The 17,926-nt window shown below is 42.6% G+C and overlaps 1 protein-coding gene across 2 annotated transcripts in view; it reads right to left on the minus strand.

The window, feature by feature from the left end:
* neo1a (neogenin 1a) overlaps window positions 1-17,719 on the minus strand; it is a 113,106-nt gene extending 95,387 nt beyond the window's left edge. For both annotated transcript variants that reach the window (XM_084682269.1, XM_084682271.1), the window contains exon 1: window positions 17,205-17,719. In XM_084682269.1, the coding sequence (XP_084538395.1) occupies window positions 17,205-17,295 (91 nt within the window). In that variant the 5' untranslated portion in view covers window positions 17,296-17,719. The remainder of the gene's footprint in view (window positions 1-17,204) is intronic.
* Window positions 17,720-17,926: the final 207 nt, after the last annotated feature.

The raw sequence follows: 17,926 nt of genomic DNA on the forward strand, positions 1-17,926 counted from the left end.
ATAAACCTGTGATAAAGGTGTGTTGATTCAAGAGGGCTTAGCATGTGCTAGGAAACACGTACAGAAACACTGTCACAGTATTATGCATTATTAAACAGTGCCAATGATTTGTGTGTGTGTGAGTCTGTGTGTGCATGCACTCAGGCTTCAGTCTGCTGGAACAGAAGAGGGAAGGGTTATGGATGGTGGTGTGTATGCGTGCATGTGTGTATAAAGCGAGGGGGAGGACAGGGGAGTCCAGAGGGGATAGATGTTGCTGGGCCTTTAAAAGTTTGTAGTGCTGCATTTCTTCTATGTGACAACCTTTTATAACTTTGGTAATTTGTGTGACAAGTATGCAAAATTCATACATATATCTGCCATGAATACAGACTATTGGCTGGAGACACTTTGCCATATATCCCATTCAGATCCATCAAATGAATGCAGAAATGGCAATTTACACTTGGCACAGAGCCAATTACACGGAGCCACCTTATCTAAATGGTGACAGACCCAATTATCCAAGAGGACAGAGAAAAGTTAGAAACTGAACCGAACCTATCCGCGCCTCTTTTGTTGGGAGGCACCATTTCTCCATGCATCTTTTAAGCCCATAGTCCATTTTCCCTTGGCCCTTACTGGAAGCCATTGAAATAGTCACTAATTACTGGAGAATAGGCAGTTAATGGCCGTCTGCGGCGGCCTTGCTGTCTCTCTCTCTCTCCCTCCTGCTCGCCCTGTACGAGGGTGTCTCCATGGCGACCTGTCGCTGAGTGGCCAGTAGGCAGTGGATGAGGCGTAATGATTCAGGGGTGAGTCTGCCCTCACTGCTCCCTGTGCCACTTGACTAAGCATAGTGCTTATTAATGGACAGTTCCTCAATGCTGCCTGCTTCACTAACACATTATTACAGGAGGGGTGGGGACTGGGAGTGGCAAAGGGCAGATGTTTTACAAAGGTGGATATCAGTGGCACAAGGGAACATGAGTATTTTCACAAAGGTAAAAAACAGGTAAACAAGTGTATCTGGACCCTACGCCTTTTCTAATTAGGTAAATGGCTCCTTTGTGAGAGGTGCCTTCTTCAGGAGTTTAAATCTGTTTTCAACAACCTTCATTCATGACAACAGTAGTATTTTTCTGAGGACCTTTGTTTGAAATATATGTGAAACGTGAAGTTCCTGTGACAGTTTGAAAATGGTTATTTGAACATAAAATAGAAGGCGAGGAGAGAGCAATGTCTGTTTTACAGTATTACACTTTAGGCCAAAATTCTGAAAAACCATTTCCTACTTTTATCAAGTCTAAAAACAAATAAGGCAGGCAAGCATTCAGCTGCCATGTGGATAAAATCTAATAAAAACAGCAGATTCGTTGGGTATCCCATGACTGCGTCATGACCATATGGTGCAAAACAGAGCCCATATGAATGCAAATAAACACCCAACATCTGAAGAGAGTGGGGGACACGTGCCATCTCTGCTTCCTGAACTGTGCACATTCAATTTAGGGGATTTCTGAGAATATGTCCTCTATAAAGAGAGAGGGGCGTCATTCCACCCCCGAGGCAGGTAGACATAGTAAGGTAAAGGATATGCTATTCATATATTCTGCTTAGGCTGACTTAGCATAAGCAAGCAAATGTATGCTTGAGTCTTACAATTCAACAGAAAGATTGTTTATGTTTGCGAGCTGAAATATAATCCTAAACTTACACTTGGAAGAGAGGTTGGGGACAACGGAGCGTTGCGAGTCCCTTGTTTCTGCGTGGTGCATCGCCCTCTAAAAGGCTTCTGTTGTTTAAGGTCAAACGACTGACGCGGATCAGCAGACATATAAAAACAGACAGAGACACTCTCTTTTACACAGTGTAACATCACAAACTAATAGCCTGGTACTTTAATGTTTGTGAGCCGTAATCAAACAAGTGTCCTGTGGTTAGCTGCAAGAAAGGGGGTGGGGGGGATGGGGGGGGGGGGGGGGAAGAGAACAGCCAAGTTTCTCCATATATTATGGCCAGATAAATTATTCTTGTTCTATTTACACACCTCCTCAATGTCAAACAGCAACAACCCTCCCATCTCCGGCTCAATGGTCTTTTCTCCATATTAATGAGAGCCAGGGATCAATAGGATGACAGGAAGACGGATCGCCCCAGGGAGGAAGAGAGGGGAGGCCTGGAGGGCAGAAAGGAGGTTGCTCTCCAGAGAGAAAGCTAACAAATACCGATAGATGCAACAACTAAGCATTGACACCGCCGTGCTCATGTTTAGACGTACACATTTTTGGGGGGCTTGCATTAGGCACACACTCTGTTTGCAGCATAACACACACATCGCAATCTGGATTAGCAGCCATGCTGTTGGCTTTAGTTAGGCTAAAGGTCAGATCATATTTCATTTTCAAATGAGAAGGCTTTTTGCTGGCCGTGAATGGGACTTGCCAGTTCCATTGGAGCAATGGTTGTATGCATGCATGCTTTGTATGCTGCCCATTGTGGCTCCATCTTGGAGCACCAGCAGTAGTTCACCATAATAAACCTTTAAGTAAGCCGGCGTGGCCCTGTCACTGTCCTTTCTTTCCTATTTGAAGACAGTTAGGGCAGTGGTCATTTACATACATTATTACTATGCCAGATCCCACTAGTGTCATCCTACCTTTTAGTTGCATCAGTGCTGTGTGGAACAACATGACTTAAAACTGCATTGAGAAGCATTTAGTCAGGAATAAATTGCCTTCACAAATACATTTAACCTTATGAACCCACCGTCCTTTGCTAGTGTGTCCAATAATGTGCTCAATGTGGGTGTTGGTAACTTGTCCATGGCCTGTATTGAGGACCAGTTGAATTCAGTTAATCTAAGTTTCTCAAGACTGTTTCCCTTATGATAAACCTGGGATAAGAGAATGTCTGTTTTAAACAGTTAGTAAACTATCAGGACCAGATGGTCACTACAGGGAGAGCAAAGAGCATGTCTTCAGAATCAGAATGGGTTTTATTTGCCATGAAAGTTTGCACAGACAAGGAATTTGCTTTGGCAGGAAAGTGTATACATTAAACATATAGGAATCCTAAAAAAATAAATATGATGTCTAACTATACAAAAACTAGCAATAAAATAATACAATAAAATTGAGCCCACGCGTCAAAGTCCAGATCCTTCTGATAAACCATGTGTAGCGCCCTTTGTCTTCACGGCTGACCTCCGAGCTATCTTTTTGTTAAGATATTTGTATTTGCTTACTTCAGCTTTATTGTGATAGTGACAGTGGAGAGACAGGAAATGTAAAGGAGAAAGAGAGAGGGAGGACATGCAGAAAATGCCCAGTCTGGAATCAAACCCGGGCTCCTGTGTTAAGGCCTTAACCAGCAACAAAGAATATTTTTATAAAAAAGGAAACCAATGTCTTGGTTTTGTTTGGTGATCTAATCCATGTTTGAGGTCTACTAGTACATTCAGCGTATTCAAAGAAAACAGCCATTTAGGTGAATAATATAGAGTCTAAATGGAAAAGTTATAAACCATTCATGTCCAAGATTAAGCAGTGATTTCAAGGAACAAGCATTCAATAGAAGCCATAAGAAAGGACGTATGTGTATGCTAATGCAACTGATTCCACAGGCAGGTGGCTACTGGTTGGATTGGCAGTGTGCTGGAGAGCTACAGGCTGTGGTCTGTGTGATGAGGGATGCACACCTGCCATGTCTGCTAGCTGGCGGTCTCACAGCTGAAATACAGGGGGATGGGCAGGTGCATGGAGGGAGGAGAGGGGACCACTGGAAGGGCTGGGGGAGGGGGAGCCGAGAGAGGGAGAAATGGAGAGAGAGGGAGCTGCATTTATTATTAATGGCAGCTCGCTGGATGGGAGAAAGAGATCTAATGTGGCCTTGAAGGTTGTAGCATGTGCGTAATTGCCAAAGAGGGACTCGCTCACTATGCAGTTCCCACAATCCCTCCAACCCCCCCCCCCTCCCTCCCTCTCTCAATACATCTGTTTCTCATAGTCCATTCTCTTATTGTGGAGGATACATCTTTTAAAGCCAGGGGAACCATCAGGTGACAGCAGGGGCGTAGTCCTGGGTAGGCACAGGCCTACCCAATTTGTTCTAAGGCCTACCCAAAACCGAAAATATCTCAGAAGAATTATGCACCGGGTGCACATCGCAAAGTATATGAGAAAAAAAAACTGAAAAGATGCCTATCCATATTTTTCTAGGCCTACCCAAAAATATTATTCTGGCTACGCCCCTGGGTAACAGTGGTATCAAACTGGTAACTCGACTTAATCCAGCACAGAGATCCTTCTCCTTGCCATTGTGAATCCAATGAGAGACCAATGATCTGTCACTATATCAATATAATGTGGAAATAAGGGACTGCATTCGAGTCAAGATGCTTACAACACTATACAGATGTTAAGGTCTCAAGAACAGGTCTTTGGCTTTGTGGCAGTTGATGGGGGAAGATGGGTGGAGGGGGAGGATAACAGTGCCACCTTGGAGAATCTAACACAATTACACAAACTGAAGGTTTTTTGGGGTGGGTGGGGGTGGGGGGGGTCTCGTTGGATAGAGAATGATGAAGTGACTTCAAACGCAGTGTTGATGAATGGAAAGCAGGGTATGACAGGTGAATATAGATGAGCAAGAATAGAAGGAGATGGGGGGAAAGAGGCAAGGGTGAGGTTGTTATTGATTGTGCTGACTGTGTTCTGAGGTACAGTGGGGGGTGAGGGGGTGTCTAGAGGGAAGAAGTGTAAGAAGAATGGAGGCAGGGTTTGCCCACGGGCTGTAGTTAAAGCCGTGTGTCCTTTGGGGCCACATCAACGAGCCTCAAATGAGCTGCACATTGGTCACGCCGAATATTCCATATAAACACACTACCAGCTACCAAACCCCCATCTGCACCCCACCCCCTCACACACACACACACACACACACACACCACTCCATCCCACCCCATCCCCCTTCAAATAAACATAGGCCCTCGCGACAATACATTCAAGGCTGATTGAAATTCAAAATAGGAGCCTAGCCGCCACAGGGAGAGACAGAGATGGGCGGTGGGGGGGTGGACATTGTGGCTCACTGGGGCCCTATAAAAAACAGATGCTAAATCACTTAACTACTCCAAAATGAGTTGCCAGGGATGACGGGATGTAGTGGAATCTGTAACGGCGCACAGTGTGATCTGTCTGTGGAACATCGCCTGCGTTTAGCCAGAGGGCTGGCTACAACGGAACAAAGGAAAAAGGCCAGTCTGACTTCCTGCAAATTCTCTATTACCTACAACTCAAAACAACTCATTGCCTCATCTATATATTAACATTCCTATCTGGAACAACGTTTGCAGAGATGTGGGGAAAAACACATGTCAAGAGCAGCCATTGCATTAGAATAGCTTTACCTCCAGTCAATTTGATTTAAAATCTTGATTAAGCTCCACTCTGAAAGACTACGCTGCATCTGAAGGATCCAAAATCTATGTATTGGATACAGGACTGATGTCCCGGTGACTGGCGATGCCCTGTGTGCATCTCATTTCCTTGTGAGGGGGTGAGGGGGTGGGGGTTCCAGAGTAATCGTTTCATCTGGCCTGGTTTCCTCTTCATGTGCTAGTAAATCTCAGGTAGAGCAGACATTCAGGGTAATAAAGCAGATGACAATACTGGAGAGATAGACTGAATTCCTGGATTTAATCTGTAAAAATCATCAATGCTAATCTTCTTACCGCTAACTTAATCTGGAGAACAGGAAGAATATCAATTACACTTAGCCTACACGAGTACATGAGTCTTCTAATCTTTTACTTTGAGGATTCAACTTGATTAAGAATTTAGATCCTCTATTTGATAGAATTTAGTTAGCTCTGGCACTGCTTAGTTAACACCACACCAAGTTTAACACCATGTTAAACTCAAACCTTCTAATCTTCTTGCTTCTAAAAGGCAAAGCAGAACTGTCACTCAGTTCTGGGTTCTAAAAAAAGTTTCCTGCAGCATTAGAGCTTCAACGGTATGCACTGCAGTGCACTGCAAGGACAGAACAACTTTCCTCACTCAAGCCCCAAAGGTGATATTTAAGGTAACAGCATTGACAATGAGTCAGACACACAAACGCACATACACCATGAGGTTGCCACCAGGTGTGGTAAGCAAATAGTAAATAGTACAGTACTGAGGAATGCAGCCTGTTCTGCACGGTTTATACCTGCACACGGGAGACCTGTCTTTTGTTCCTGACTTCCTGTAAGGTATCATGAATAACAGGAAACATTGGTTTGGAGACCTCTGGTATGTAGACACTGATATGTGTATTTTCAACTATGGCCAGGAAGTCTTTAAGCATAGAGTCATGTTAGACTAGTATAACAAATTATTATACTAATAAAAATAAATAAACAAATACATTCTGTTTCTGAATTTCTCTCCTTCACAAACATGTTCCATTTGTAGATTGTGGCAAACCCTCCTCAGTCCACAAAAACACAATGAGCACCTACTTTCCCCAGTTACTACAGTTCATTTCCTGTCTTTATTATGACTGGAGCTCAGCTCATTCACGGTGGCTAAATAGGGGAGGCTCGGGCACTGTTTACTCAGAGTGGAGAGACGTGAGGTTCAGTCTTCCTAATGGCTTCCTGCATTTCACACAATTGTTTCCCCTCAGGAAATCTTATCAACACAGGCCACTGCTGCACTGACCAAAACGGGCCAAAACCAGGACATTCATTAATGTATCATTAAACAGGCATTTGTATCTTTTTACTGAAGTGCCGCCTGAATTAGGGTCTAAGGTTAGATGTAGCTCTATGGACATTTGTGAAGCTCTCTGTGACATTGCTTGTAAAAAGGACAAACTGACAAGCACGCCAAGACGAGCACAAAGACGCACACACATTTTCGTTATGGGGTGATGTTCGCAAAGGGAATACACTCCTTGTCTACAAGCAGAGTTAGGCATGTGCGGAACTATCAAAACAGCCCATAAAACTCACAATCCAAGCCAGACTAGCATGTGAGGAATGTTTCTCCTCAGAACAGAACACTCCTCAGCCGGCAGAGAGGATGAGCTGGGAGCGCCTGTCCTCCTCTTCCCTTTGAAGTCTGTGTGTGTGAGAGGGCTGAAGACTGAGGCGGACGTTTCTACAAGCACTGCGAATGGGTAAGCTGGTACCAGGCCAGGCAATTCCTTTCTCGTTAGAAATTAATTACTGACTTAGCCAGCAAGGGGGCTCCTGTAACGGTCGCTAGGCATCGGCCCACAGGGAGCACTTGAACCCCTGACCCCCTCACCCCCCCCTGCGTCCTGCGGTTGTTTCAGACCGATGGGGGTGCGTGACATTGCCTTCCAGTCCAGGGACACTGCTCGGCCAGCCCGGGAATGCAGTATCACAGGGGGGTATATGGGGAAGAAAGGGGAAGGGTGGGGGGGGTGGGCAAGGTAAGTAGAACGGGTCCCAATGATTTAGAGCCTGAAAGGGTTCGGAGGTTAGAGAGCTTCATCATTAAGTCCTCAGTCACTCTCGTAATATAGCGCCCTGCTAGCTAACAAAATACTGACCCGGATTACTGAGGGGAAATGAGAGTCCGAAAAAGAAGAGAGATTACAAACACACTGGGGCTTCTATTTGATGGGACTACATATACCCACATTAACATGGTTACCTATTAAATATAGGTGAGTTGAAATATGAAGTCAGTATGAAGTCACTGATCCGGTCAACTGAGAAAAACTACTTGGTTTCAGACAATAAAATGTGTTTCTAAGACTGTAATACAGCAACTAAGAGACTTTCAAGGAACATGTAAGTAGTTTGTGTGTGTGTGTGTGTGTGTGTATCTGTATGAGCGATTGTATGTGTGTGCATACTGAGATAATGAGAGAATGTGCAAGAATGTGCAAGAAAGAGTGTGCCTGTATTTTGAGAGCATTTGTTCAGCCGGTTTCCTGAAAGCTTGAATGACATGCTTATGCACTCAGGACTAATTTAGACCACTCTAGGTAAATGGAGTATGAAAGCAGCCCTAAAGCAGAAAATCTATTTAGTTTCCCTCCGACCCACAACCCACCCACAGTACCTGAACAAGTCCTAGCCATAAGACAGAAGTTCAAATAGGATGCATTGGTAAAACAACATGTCCATGCAGGAAAAGGAAATGTTACATTTAAATAGCTCTACCTACCACTACCCCATAGTTTATGAATCTGACAAAGTCCTGCTTAAAAAAACTGCTTCAACAAACAAAGGATGACCAATTTAATTTTGCATTTCATTTATGGGGTGCATTAATATCTTAACATGGCAGACTCTGCCTCAGGAGCCGGTGTAAAGGTAATTACAGTGTTTGTGTTTGAGTGTGTGTGTGCCTGTCTGTGTCACTAATGTTCTTCCTCTGGCCTTCTTGATAGGAAGCCTCGTTAGGGTTGCTCAGTAACAGCTGGCCTACTCCCACCCCCTCTGCTCCCTACCCCGAGCCCCCCTCCCAATGTTGGAATGCTGCCCTCTTCTCACACACCCCTCCCTACAACACTGGAGTTTGTCACTAAATTGCTTGTCCTGGGGAGAGGTGGGGGGGTCTTTGTAGTTTAAGGAGTAGGAGCCTCGTACAACTGGCATCCCTTAGTGAAGCAGAACCTTATGATGGTGGTACAGAAAGCGACTGATATCTTATGCCCTCCAATCTCCGTCTCTTGTCTCTCTCTCTCATACTTTGGAGATAAAGGTCATATCTTGCCCAACGCTCCACTGACTTTCCATACAGCTGCATCACCCTAAAAGAATGATGCCTAGTTGTACTACAATATGGGGTAGGTGGAAGGTGAAGTTTTGACATAGGGCCTTGTGCATTGCACTGTGACTGCCATACTACCCAGTCACAACAAAGAGAGCACATCATCTTGGACACGGTAACATTCAGAGATATGGCACACCATTCGGGAGCTTGGTGTCACCTTTAATTGTAAACTCTAAATGTGATGAAATACCACTCGGATTAGAAACATGAAATGTGAAGAACTGAACTATAAAGCACTGGGGCTAATCCTAATCTGAAGTCAATCTTAAATTATCAAAAGTCTTTATATCTTCAGTTCCAGATATTGAGTTGAGTTTTCTTAACACTGTACATAATAAACTCAAATGTAACTCAACAATAAAAGTCACCTTGACTAAAATCTAAATATTTTACAGTGCCTTGGCCTTGCTTTCCATGTGCACTATCCTTGGGAAGGATCCTTCTGACTCAAGATAACCTTAAAAAACCCTTGAAACCCCTGGTGGCAATTTCAAGCCCAAAGAGGACTCTTCTGTTATTCAAAGCTAACAAAGCCTGTTAAGACCTTCTCCCTAAAGCTAGGGAAAGACCAGATCAATTCCTTCGGACAAAATGGAGAATTATCAGGACTGCAATTGGATCAAATATGACATAGCATTCACTGTGGGGTTACTCTGCCAGTGACTTTTCAGAACCTGAATAAGTACATTCATTTCTGAGCTCCTTTTCTACAGCAAAGCTATGATGTTTGTCCATTGTTAATTCTTCTGAAGAGCCGAGAGGAAAAGGGAATACAATATGGAAGTGGGGTGCTGTGAGAGCAAGTCCCTTCAGTTTTGAGGGGCCTGAAAGTCAAAAGAGTTTGTCAATGCCATTACATAATGGCAGCATATTAAAGAGGCTTAGGTTGTAATTTTGCCATTTCAGCTGCCTCTCTTGACTTCCACTAGCTTTAGCAGGCTCAATGTTGAGGAGAAACAGGCTCTAACAACATGGTGAAAAGCCAGTGCAGCTAATGGAGCAACCAAAGCCAAAAGAGGAGCTCCTGCAGACAAAAAACCCTCTATACTACACCGCACTCTTGAAAGACTCATTTCAGTGCCAGATTTTCACACAGAAACACACGTTACTGCAGAAGACCGTGGATGAATAGTGGTGTTGCCATGGTAGCAATGAACAACATCTAAACAAAACATGGAGGTCGAGAGGACACAGGATGCTGATTTAAAAGGACACTTTACAATGAGATGCCAAATAAGAGTTGTGCCATCAGACGCCATCAGGTCTAGCTTCTAATAAAATGTATACAGCTACCCATATCACTAGTAGAGACAAGAGAAAAATGAATATGGTTACTTGCATATCAACCCAAAAAGGGTCTTGGTTTATATTTTCTGCAAAACAATGCATAAACTTTATCTAACATGAAGACAGAATTTTGTTATTTTTTGCATCACACAAACAATCTTCAACCAGAAACCATGGCAACATCAAAGAAAAAAATACCGGACCAGCTCCCACAAATTCACAGCAACTCATTTACTATTTTAAAGATCCAATTATTCAACATCAAGGAAGCGCCTGCACAGGTAACCTATTTTAACTGAGAATCTGAGTAAACCATGGATGTCAAAAGTTTAACCAATGTTGTACATGTGCAGTAGCAAAAAAATCCCTCTCTCCACTCTTGTCAAGTATTCTAGTTAAGTTGAGAGAAACTGTTTTCATATCTGTGGCTCCTCAAAAATTCTTTCTGGAACACACTTATAGAAATCAAAGCTCTTTAAATGGGGTTTGAAAGCAACTTGCTTAAACCACACATCTAACAATCTCTCTCATTTGTCATTTGCAGCTGCCTGCAAATCTATAATTTTGTCCCAGCCTAAAAGAGGCTCATCCTATAAAAAGGTATAATCAAAGTGATGCAATTAAAGCCTGCCTTTCGCAAAATTTTGTTGTGTGCAATGCTAGATGACACTTCAAGCTTAGCTGGCTTCACCAGAAAAATCTGTAACGAAAGCCAAATGAAAATGTCAAAACAACCTCATCTCTTCGCCTACCCTCTGCTAGACCAGGTAAACAAACTAATTTTGAGAAACAGCAAAGATGGGAAAACTCTGAACCTTGTTGATAAAACAAACAGCTGTTCATCTGAAGGCAGAACACACACAAATGTACACACATCCCTTCGTAACTGAAGCTGCCAAAAGCCACAGGCCAGGCACAAGATGACGGCAGGCGGTTAGCTTGAGCAGCCTTAACAATCCTCTCTCTGTGACTGACAGACCCACACCCCTTCAGCCTATGAAGTGCTCCTTTGACTGATTGTGTGCGCGTGTGTGTGCGCATGTGCATATGTGTGTGTATATATATATGTGTGTGTCGGTGTGCACGTGTGTGTAATGGTCATGCACACATGGTAAGTCAGCACCACTGTGCATGGCAAGTGTATAAAGGCAAGTGAAGAGGAAGATTTGGGGGAAACAATACAAGTTAATTTGGTCTGAGATCTAGGTCACTGTTGGGCTGCCCTTTTATTGTTCGGACACAGAGGGCTAGCAAACCCATCAAAAGAATTCTGACAAACTAGGTCAGGGTTAACTAGGTTCTAATTACACTGGCCAAACTGACGCATGGCCAAGCCCCAAATCAGTGGGAAAAGGCAAGTATTATTGATTCTAGTTTCATGTGCAGAATCTATTATGATCTCACTTCCTCAAACTTCCCACTAACTCCTTAGCATTCAAGATGATTCTCCAAACCCTGGATGACATCCAAAAAGCCAGCAGCAGAAAATTTATGTGTGGCGGGTGGAGAACTCCAGCAGGTATGGCAGAATCTGATTTAGGTTATTAATCATGGCTTCCAGAAGAATATTAGTCTTTTTATTTATGGCAAAAAGCACACAGTCAGTGATGAGATTTAAAGTCTTAAAATGTATTAAAAGGGCTCTAGAGTAACAGTTAATGAGAATGGAAACGTAGAATATGAGGTAATTGCAAAATAAGTAATGAAATATTACATGGGGTGATAGTGTTGCCTAGTTAATCGTTATTTTTCCTAAAGTATTTCTCTCTAAAAGGGTAACCAATGAAGGAATGAACATATTTCGTTCTTTATATGCAAGGTAACACCAAAGTTTTAAACAAAGCTGTAGAGTGTGTGGAATCAAGACATCACAAATGAGGATCCATAGTACGTGTCATCATAGGCCTGCTTTGAAACATGAATGTTCCAAACGAGGAGCAAGGTTTGTAAGAAACCCACCTTAATAACCTTTCCCTTCTTGCGGAGTATGACCATAAATGGGTTCCCTGTAGTAAGTTGGGCCTAGCTCTCTCGTTAGGCCAAACTTCACTGACGAGCACAGCTTGCATGTGTCATAATCCTCTGCAGCTGCCACCATTGGCAGGAGACTCCACGGCAGGAGCTCGGGCAGAACCAAAAAAAGTTTGAGGAAAATTTGAGGCAAAAGTCCTTGCAGTTCTGCTAAGCTTGCAGAAATAGGGTTTTGGAATGTCCACAAAGCTAATTCCTTCAAACAATTTAGCTTCAATGCCAGGCAAGGGATAAGGAAATAAAAATATTGTCTCTTCAAAAAACATCTATCTGCAGCTCGTATTTTAGATTGATGTACACATCCACCATTTTATACAGTTGGGCTGTAAGGAAAAGAATGCATTGCTTCTGCACATAGGTGGATGGGAAATCTTGGATTCTGTCTTTGTAAACAATAAAGGACATGATAACATTATCCTCTTCAAGAAAGCATCCATCACAGATGCGTCCGCAGTCTTGCATGAAGCCTGTTGCAGAACATGACATGCTCCTTAAGGGCTAGTTGCTTGTTGTTCCAATAGTTTCTCCATGTGATTTAGCATGGCAGTTACACATGCTGCTCTCAGAACGGCGGGAGGGAACTGAGGGGTTACAATATTTATTTGGTCATGGTTCATCAATCGAGCATTCTTGTTTGTTCCATTATAAAACCCTATGTAGCCAGCCCCTGCCACCATCCCACATACCTCCGATCTAATAACCCATGAAAGATCCACAATTACAAACGTCTAGAGGAATGTATGAGGTAGCCTTTTGCACTTAGCTACAGTAAGTGTTATGCATTTAGAGACCTCAGATAAATAGGAATGTAACAATACTTTCAGAGGCAGTTTGTTCGCTGTACAAATGTGATCATTTAAATCGGTGAGATGAAAATGATTTAGAAACAGCAGAGGATGCTATCCTAAAGCAATACGTAATATGTAAAAAATAAAAAAAAATGCTTACAAAAACGAATTTTATAAAAAAAAAAAAAAAAAAAAAAGCATACCGTGACCCCAGTATTGTGAATTGTATGAAATCGTACATTTAGATACATCCGTACAGAGAAATAACAAAACTGAAGCATTAAAAAACCTCAAAGCGCATCTGACAAACATCAGGGAAAACAACTAAACTAGGAAGAGCAGCAACAGATTAGATTTTAAGAAGTCTTTGAAGGACTTTGAAAGCTAACCAGAATCTGAGAAGGAGGCAAACAAGTTGGCGCTGGTGGGCGGTGGTGTGGAGGAAGGAGAGCAATGCGCTGGTCATGTTTATCAGTACACTGCGCCATACCACTGGAGGATGAGACATCACAGCTCAGAAAGAGTGGCTCTTTTATCTCAGCAGGGGTGAATGGAAGCCATGTCGATGATCTGGTCCAGGCTTTGGAGAATGCTGGCTTCCATCCACTAGAAACAGCCCTCTTTCTCCATCCCTCTATTTCCTGTTGAGCGGCTAGCCAGCCTTTACAGGCTGTCACTATTCAAAAAGCTGACGGGTTCGTTCAGTCGGGCAACACAGGGGACATTCAAAACAACTTCAGCAGGTTTTAAACTGTGTTGTCATCTTATAGTTGAGAATCAATGAAGCCAGCATACTTTTTGTCCAAGCCAGAAGGCTAACAGAAAGAATTAAAGATTTATTTGGGAAGCTGAAGCCATAAAATGGTGGTTTCAATACCTTATTTCCACAGTAGAGCTTTCTACAGTACACTGTTGAAAAGCTTTGAATGCTGGGATAAGTATTTCAAAGTGAAACATTAATGAACCATTTGTACAAATGTGCTCATTGTGTATTTTCACCAGGTGCATCTAAAGATCTCTATATATGTTATTACACAGTGCCAAAAAATGGGTTAGAAAGGGGGTCAGATGGGTGAGCGGTTAGGGAATCGGGCAATTAATCGGAAGGTTGCCGGTTCGATTCCCAGCTGTGCAAATGACATTGTGTCCTTGGGCAAAGCACTTCACCTTACTTGCCTTGGAGGGAATGTCCCTGTACTTACTGTACGTCGATCTGGATAAGAGCATTTGCTAAATGAATAAATGTAAATGAAATGTAATAAAATAAACTCTCAGTAATTAATCAATTCCTACAACATGCATGGCTGTCTGTAGTGCTATTCAATCTGAGCCAAATCCTCCCAATGAAGTCCCAATTTGGTTTGCAGACCTAATTTGCAAATGAGGCAATTAGCAAAACAGGCTGATATTTAATATTTTGGTAATAAAGAAAATAATGTAAAAAACATGACACTTGAAAGGAGGTGCAAACAGTTTGTGGAAAAACATTACCATTGTAAAACATCACCAATATAATTAAGATGATATTGCTGATTAGCTGCCGTTCATCCCGGAGATATTGATCTTCTCATGCCAATTACTAAATACAAAACTGCTGCAGTAGATATTGTAAATTATAACTAACGACTGTTGCCATTTAACATGCTGAAGACAAGATTGTGTGATACTGAGCAACCCATTTTGAATGCTAACATAGCAATTAGAAACAAAGGGAAAGCAGTCGGACGTCTTCACCATCGGTCTCATCTGCTGAACTTTCCATTCCTATATTTTTGCTGAGGACTAGGCTAGACGCTGTGCAGCAATACCTCGACCTTCCCCACCCCTGACCATAGGAGACCACCAGTTTCTCCTAATGAGGGTGGTTTCATTAGCAAAGCAGATGAATCAAACACTTGGCAACGTGCACAATTATCCCACTCAGTGGAAAGAGGTCATTAGGACTTTATGAGCAATTGGAGCCCATAAATAAGAGATCAGTAAACAGCTTGATATATCGGCAAGACGGCAGGTGATGGGAGTTCCCCATGAGATAGCTAGCTTTATCCCAAAAATATGGGGACTTGGAGGGAACCACCCCACCATTTTAAGGGGTTGATTCATTGGTGTTTGAGAACACATTCAAAGTCTTCATTCTAAAATGTCACTGAAGGTTGCAATCAATATTAGCCTATAATGATGCCTAAAATCACCATTGTCAGACCCTTATACCATAATCGTCTCCCTGAAAGAATCTCACAATACCAGTACATTGGGGGTCTTAGTGATTTTGCTTACCTGAAAATTAGGTGGGAAAAAAGAAAATGGTTGTTGTTTATAAGTTGGGCTTTGCTGCAGCCAAGGTGGTCTTAAGAGGGGGTGAATCCCTCAGGTGTGGTTTGTGGAAGCTGAGAGCGACTTGCCAAATGTTTACACACGTCAGTAAGTTATTTGCATTGTCCACGGGGAAACTAAAAGCATACAATTCCCTGCTATGGGGATTACAAAGATAAAGGGGAATCCAAATCGATGCTAATAAACCTCTGACAAAAAATACAGTTACCAAGTTAAACTTAAGACAGAAAAGATTCCCCGCCATTAAAGCAAAGGGTATTAGATGATGAACTGTCTAATGTTAAAGTTTTCCTTCAGTTTGTTCCTGGGGAAAAAAAGTGCTTATGGTAGAAGAAACCAAATAAAAGAAAAATAACTGAAATTCAAGCTAATAGTTTGACTACAACTTTGATGAAGACAGGTTCTATCTATTTCTTATTGCAAAGTCTCAAGACCTCAGAGCAATGTGTTTCAAATAAACAGATATTTTCAGTGAGTGGGGACCCCACAATTAGTAATTTGAGACTCTCTCCTGCATGTAGGTCCCAGTCCAATTCTCTGGAATCAATCAGAGCTCCCAAAGGAACTCCCCGCTCCCCTTAATCTCCTGGTTTTATTACTTTCCAGACAGAGTCGGGCCGTTCCACCCTACCCCCATCTCTCTCTTTTGTACTGAACTCCAGCAAAGTCTAGGAGGGGCTTTTTTCACTCGCCTTCCCTTCCACCACTGCAGAGTGCTTTTCATGCAGGAGAGGCTCTTTCATCACCTTCCTCACGCAAGAGAGCCCAAAAGCTAGATGAGGCCCCCTCCATTTTTTCAACATCTTAAAAACAAGCTTGAAAAGCATTACAGGCATTTCTGCTTTTCACAACATTGTTTATTGCTGGAAATTGTATGCAGTTGCACAACCACAGCCTATTCCTTCCCAACCAATAGGCTACACACTGTTGGCAGGGGCATGTAAAGAGTAGATCTTTGTGAAAGGCAATGAATGGTGTGAATTTGTGGTGATCAGCAGTTGATAAAGGCATGTGCTTTATCCTCGTTAAAGCTTGCCAATGGACTCAGTGTCCTGACCTCAGCACCTAAAATGATTCAAGTATAGGTTGTAATAGGAAGGAAAGTGCCTTCACCTCAGTTGACTATAGTATTAACAAAGAGCAGACTACTACCAAATCTAGGTGGTATCCAACTTGGTTTCATAAGACTCACACAAACGTTTAACACAATTAGCTAGATTCAGCAGCAAATTAATTGTGTAGGCCTACTGATTATCCATCAGCTAAGCATGTATTGACACCCAGGTAATGAAATGTCTTGTGGACTGATGATGCTAGTGCATTGCTTGACAGAAAGCTCAAGTGAGTGTCATTAAGTTTGTGGTTTTCTAGATCAAAGTTCTTGCCATTTCAAGACAGTAACGGTTACCAAAGAAAAAACCTGTGCTAAATCAATAAATGATATTCCACTTTGCATACAGATACAATATCGTTTGTACTCAACGCAGAAGTAGGTATTTGACCTGGGGTCTGGGAAATATTTCCAAATCCATGTGTAAAAACTGAAAAACAGCATATTAGACCCTTTCTGACCACCACAAGACCAATATGGAGAATAATACTGCATTTACAAATCACAGCACAAAACTGATTCTAAAAAGATGGACAGTCGGTCTTCCAGCTTTACCTACAAAATGCCTACATGTCAAACCAATTACGATTAGATTAGTTTGTGATGTGCACAGTAGCCAAGCCAAGCCAATGTTATACTTGAATAGTGCCAAAGTCTCAGTCCTTTGTCGAAAAGGTTACCGGATAAGCTTCCTATTGCCCGAGACCTATGCGCTACAAGTCGATGCTTCATGTCTGTTACTAGAAGACTACATTCCAGGGCTTTGCAATGTCTTGTTCCTTTGTCGAACGTGATACATTGTAACTACCATTGTAAAAACGTGTTAACTGTTATACCATAGTGTAGCCTACAGGTAGCGAATCTATAGCTTACCTTTGTCGGCATGTCTTGTATATGTGGTCGCAGGGAAGAAGAAGGTGAGACAGAGGAGAGAGAGGAGCGACCGTGCTCCCCGCTCGGCCATCACTTTTCAAAAACAAATGTTTGCAGGCTTCAAGAAACCCGAAGAAAATCCGTGTTTTATATCCTCGACCACCTCCTTCGATAGACTCACACTCCCAAAGACAAATGAAGAAGTTTAATACTTCCCTAAGAAATGGGTAAAAAACATCCGGAACCAGCTACTTTTGAAACTGGCCGGATGAAACATGTAGCTGGCTCGTGAGCTCGAATTATGAAGAGACCGCAGGTTAGAATGTTTTCTCAACTTGGTGGAAAGGATTGAAGGAAAACTAAAGTCACACCATTGCCCCAGACACAGACCGCGAAAATGCTAGGAAACGACGATTGGCCTACGCGCTGCTTCAAAATATTCCAATTAAAATCAAATGTGTTCGACTCTATTACAAGGACAGTTGAAAAGATATATCAAGGTCCGATTGAAAGAGGAATCAACACCACTGCCAGCTCCTGCCTGCGAACGGAACGTAATAGCAGCGTGGAAGGGCTGGAATTCTGGGTCCCCGGAAAACAGGGTGTGGAGTTCCATGGAACTCTGGATTGTGTCTGCTTGTTTAGGTAAAACCTAAAATATGGTGTCGGATTTTCAGAAGATTACAAAGGTACAAAAAGCACTTGTAACTCACTGGGAATAA

This window comes from Hypomesus nipponensis, chromosome 19, assembly GCF_054491055.1.
Source record: "Hypomesus nipponensis isolate SF chromosome 19, ASM5449105v1, whole genome shotgun sequence".
In the NCBI taxonomy this organism is placed as follows: domain Eukaryota; kingdom Metazoa; phylum Chordata; class Actinopteri; order Osmeriformes; family Osmeridae; genus Hypomesus; species Hypomesus nipponensis.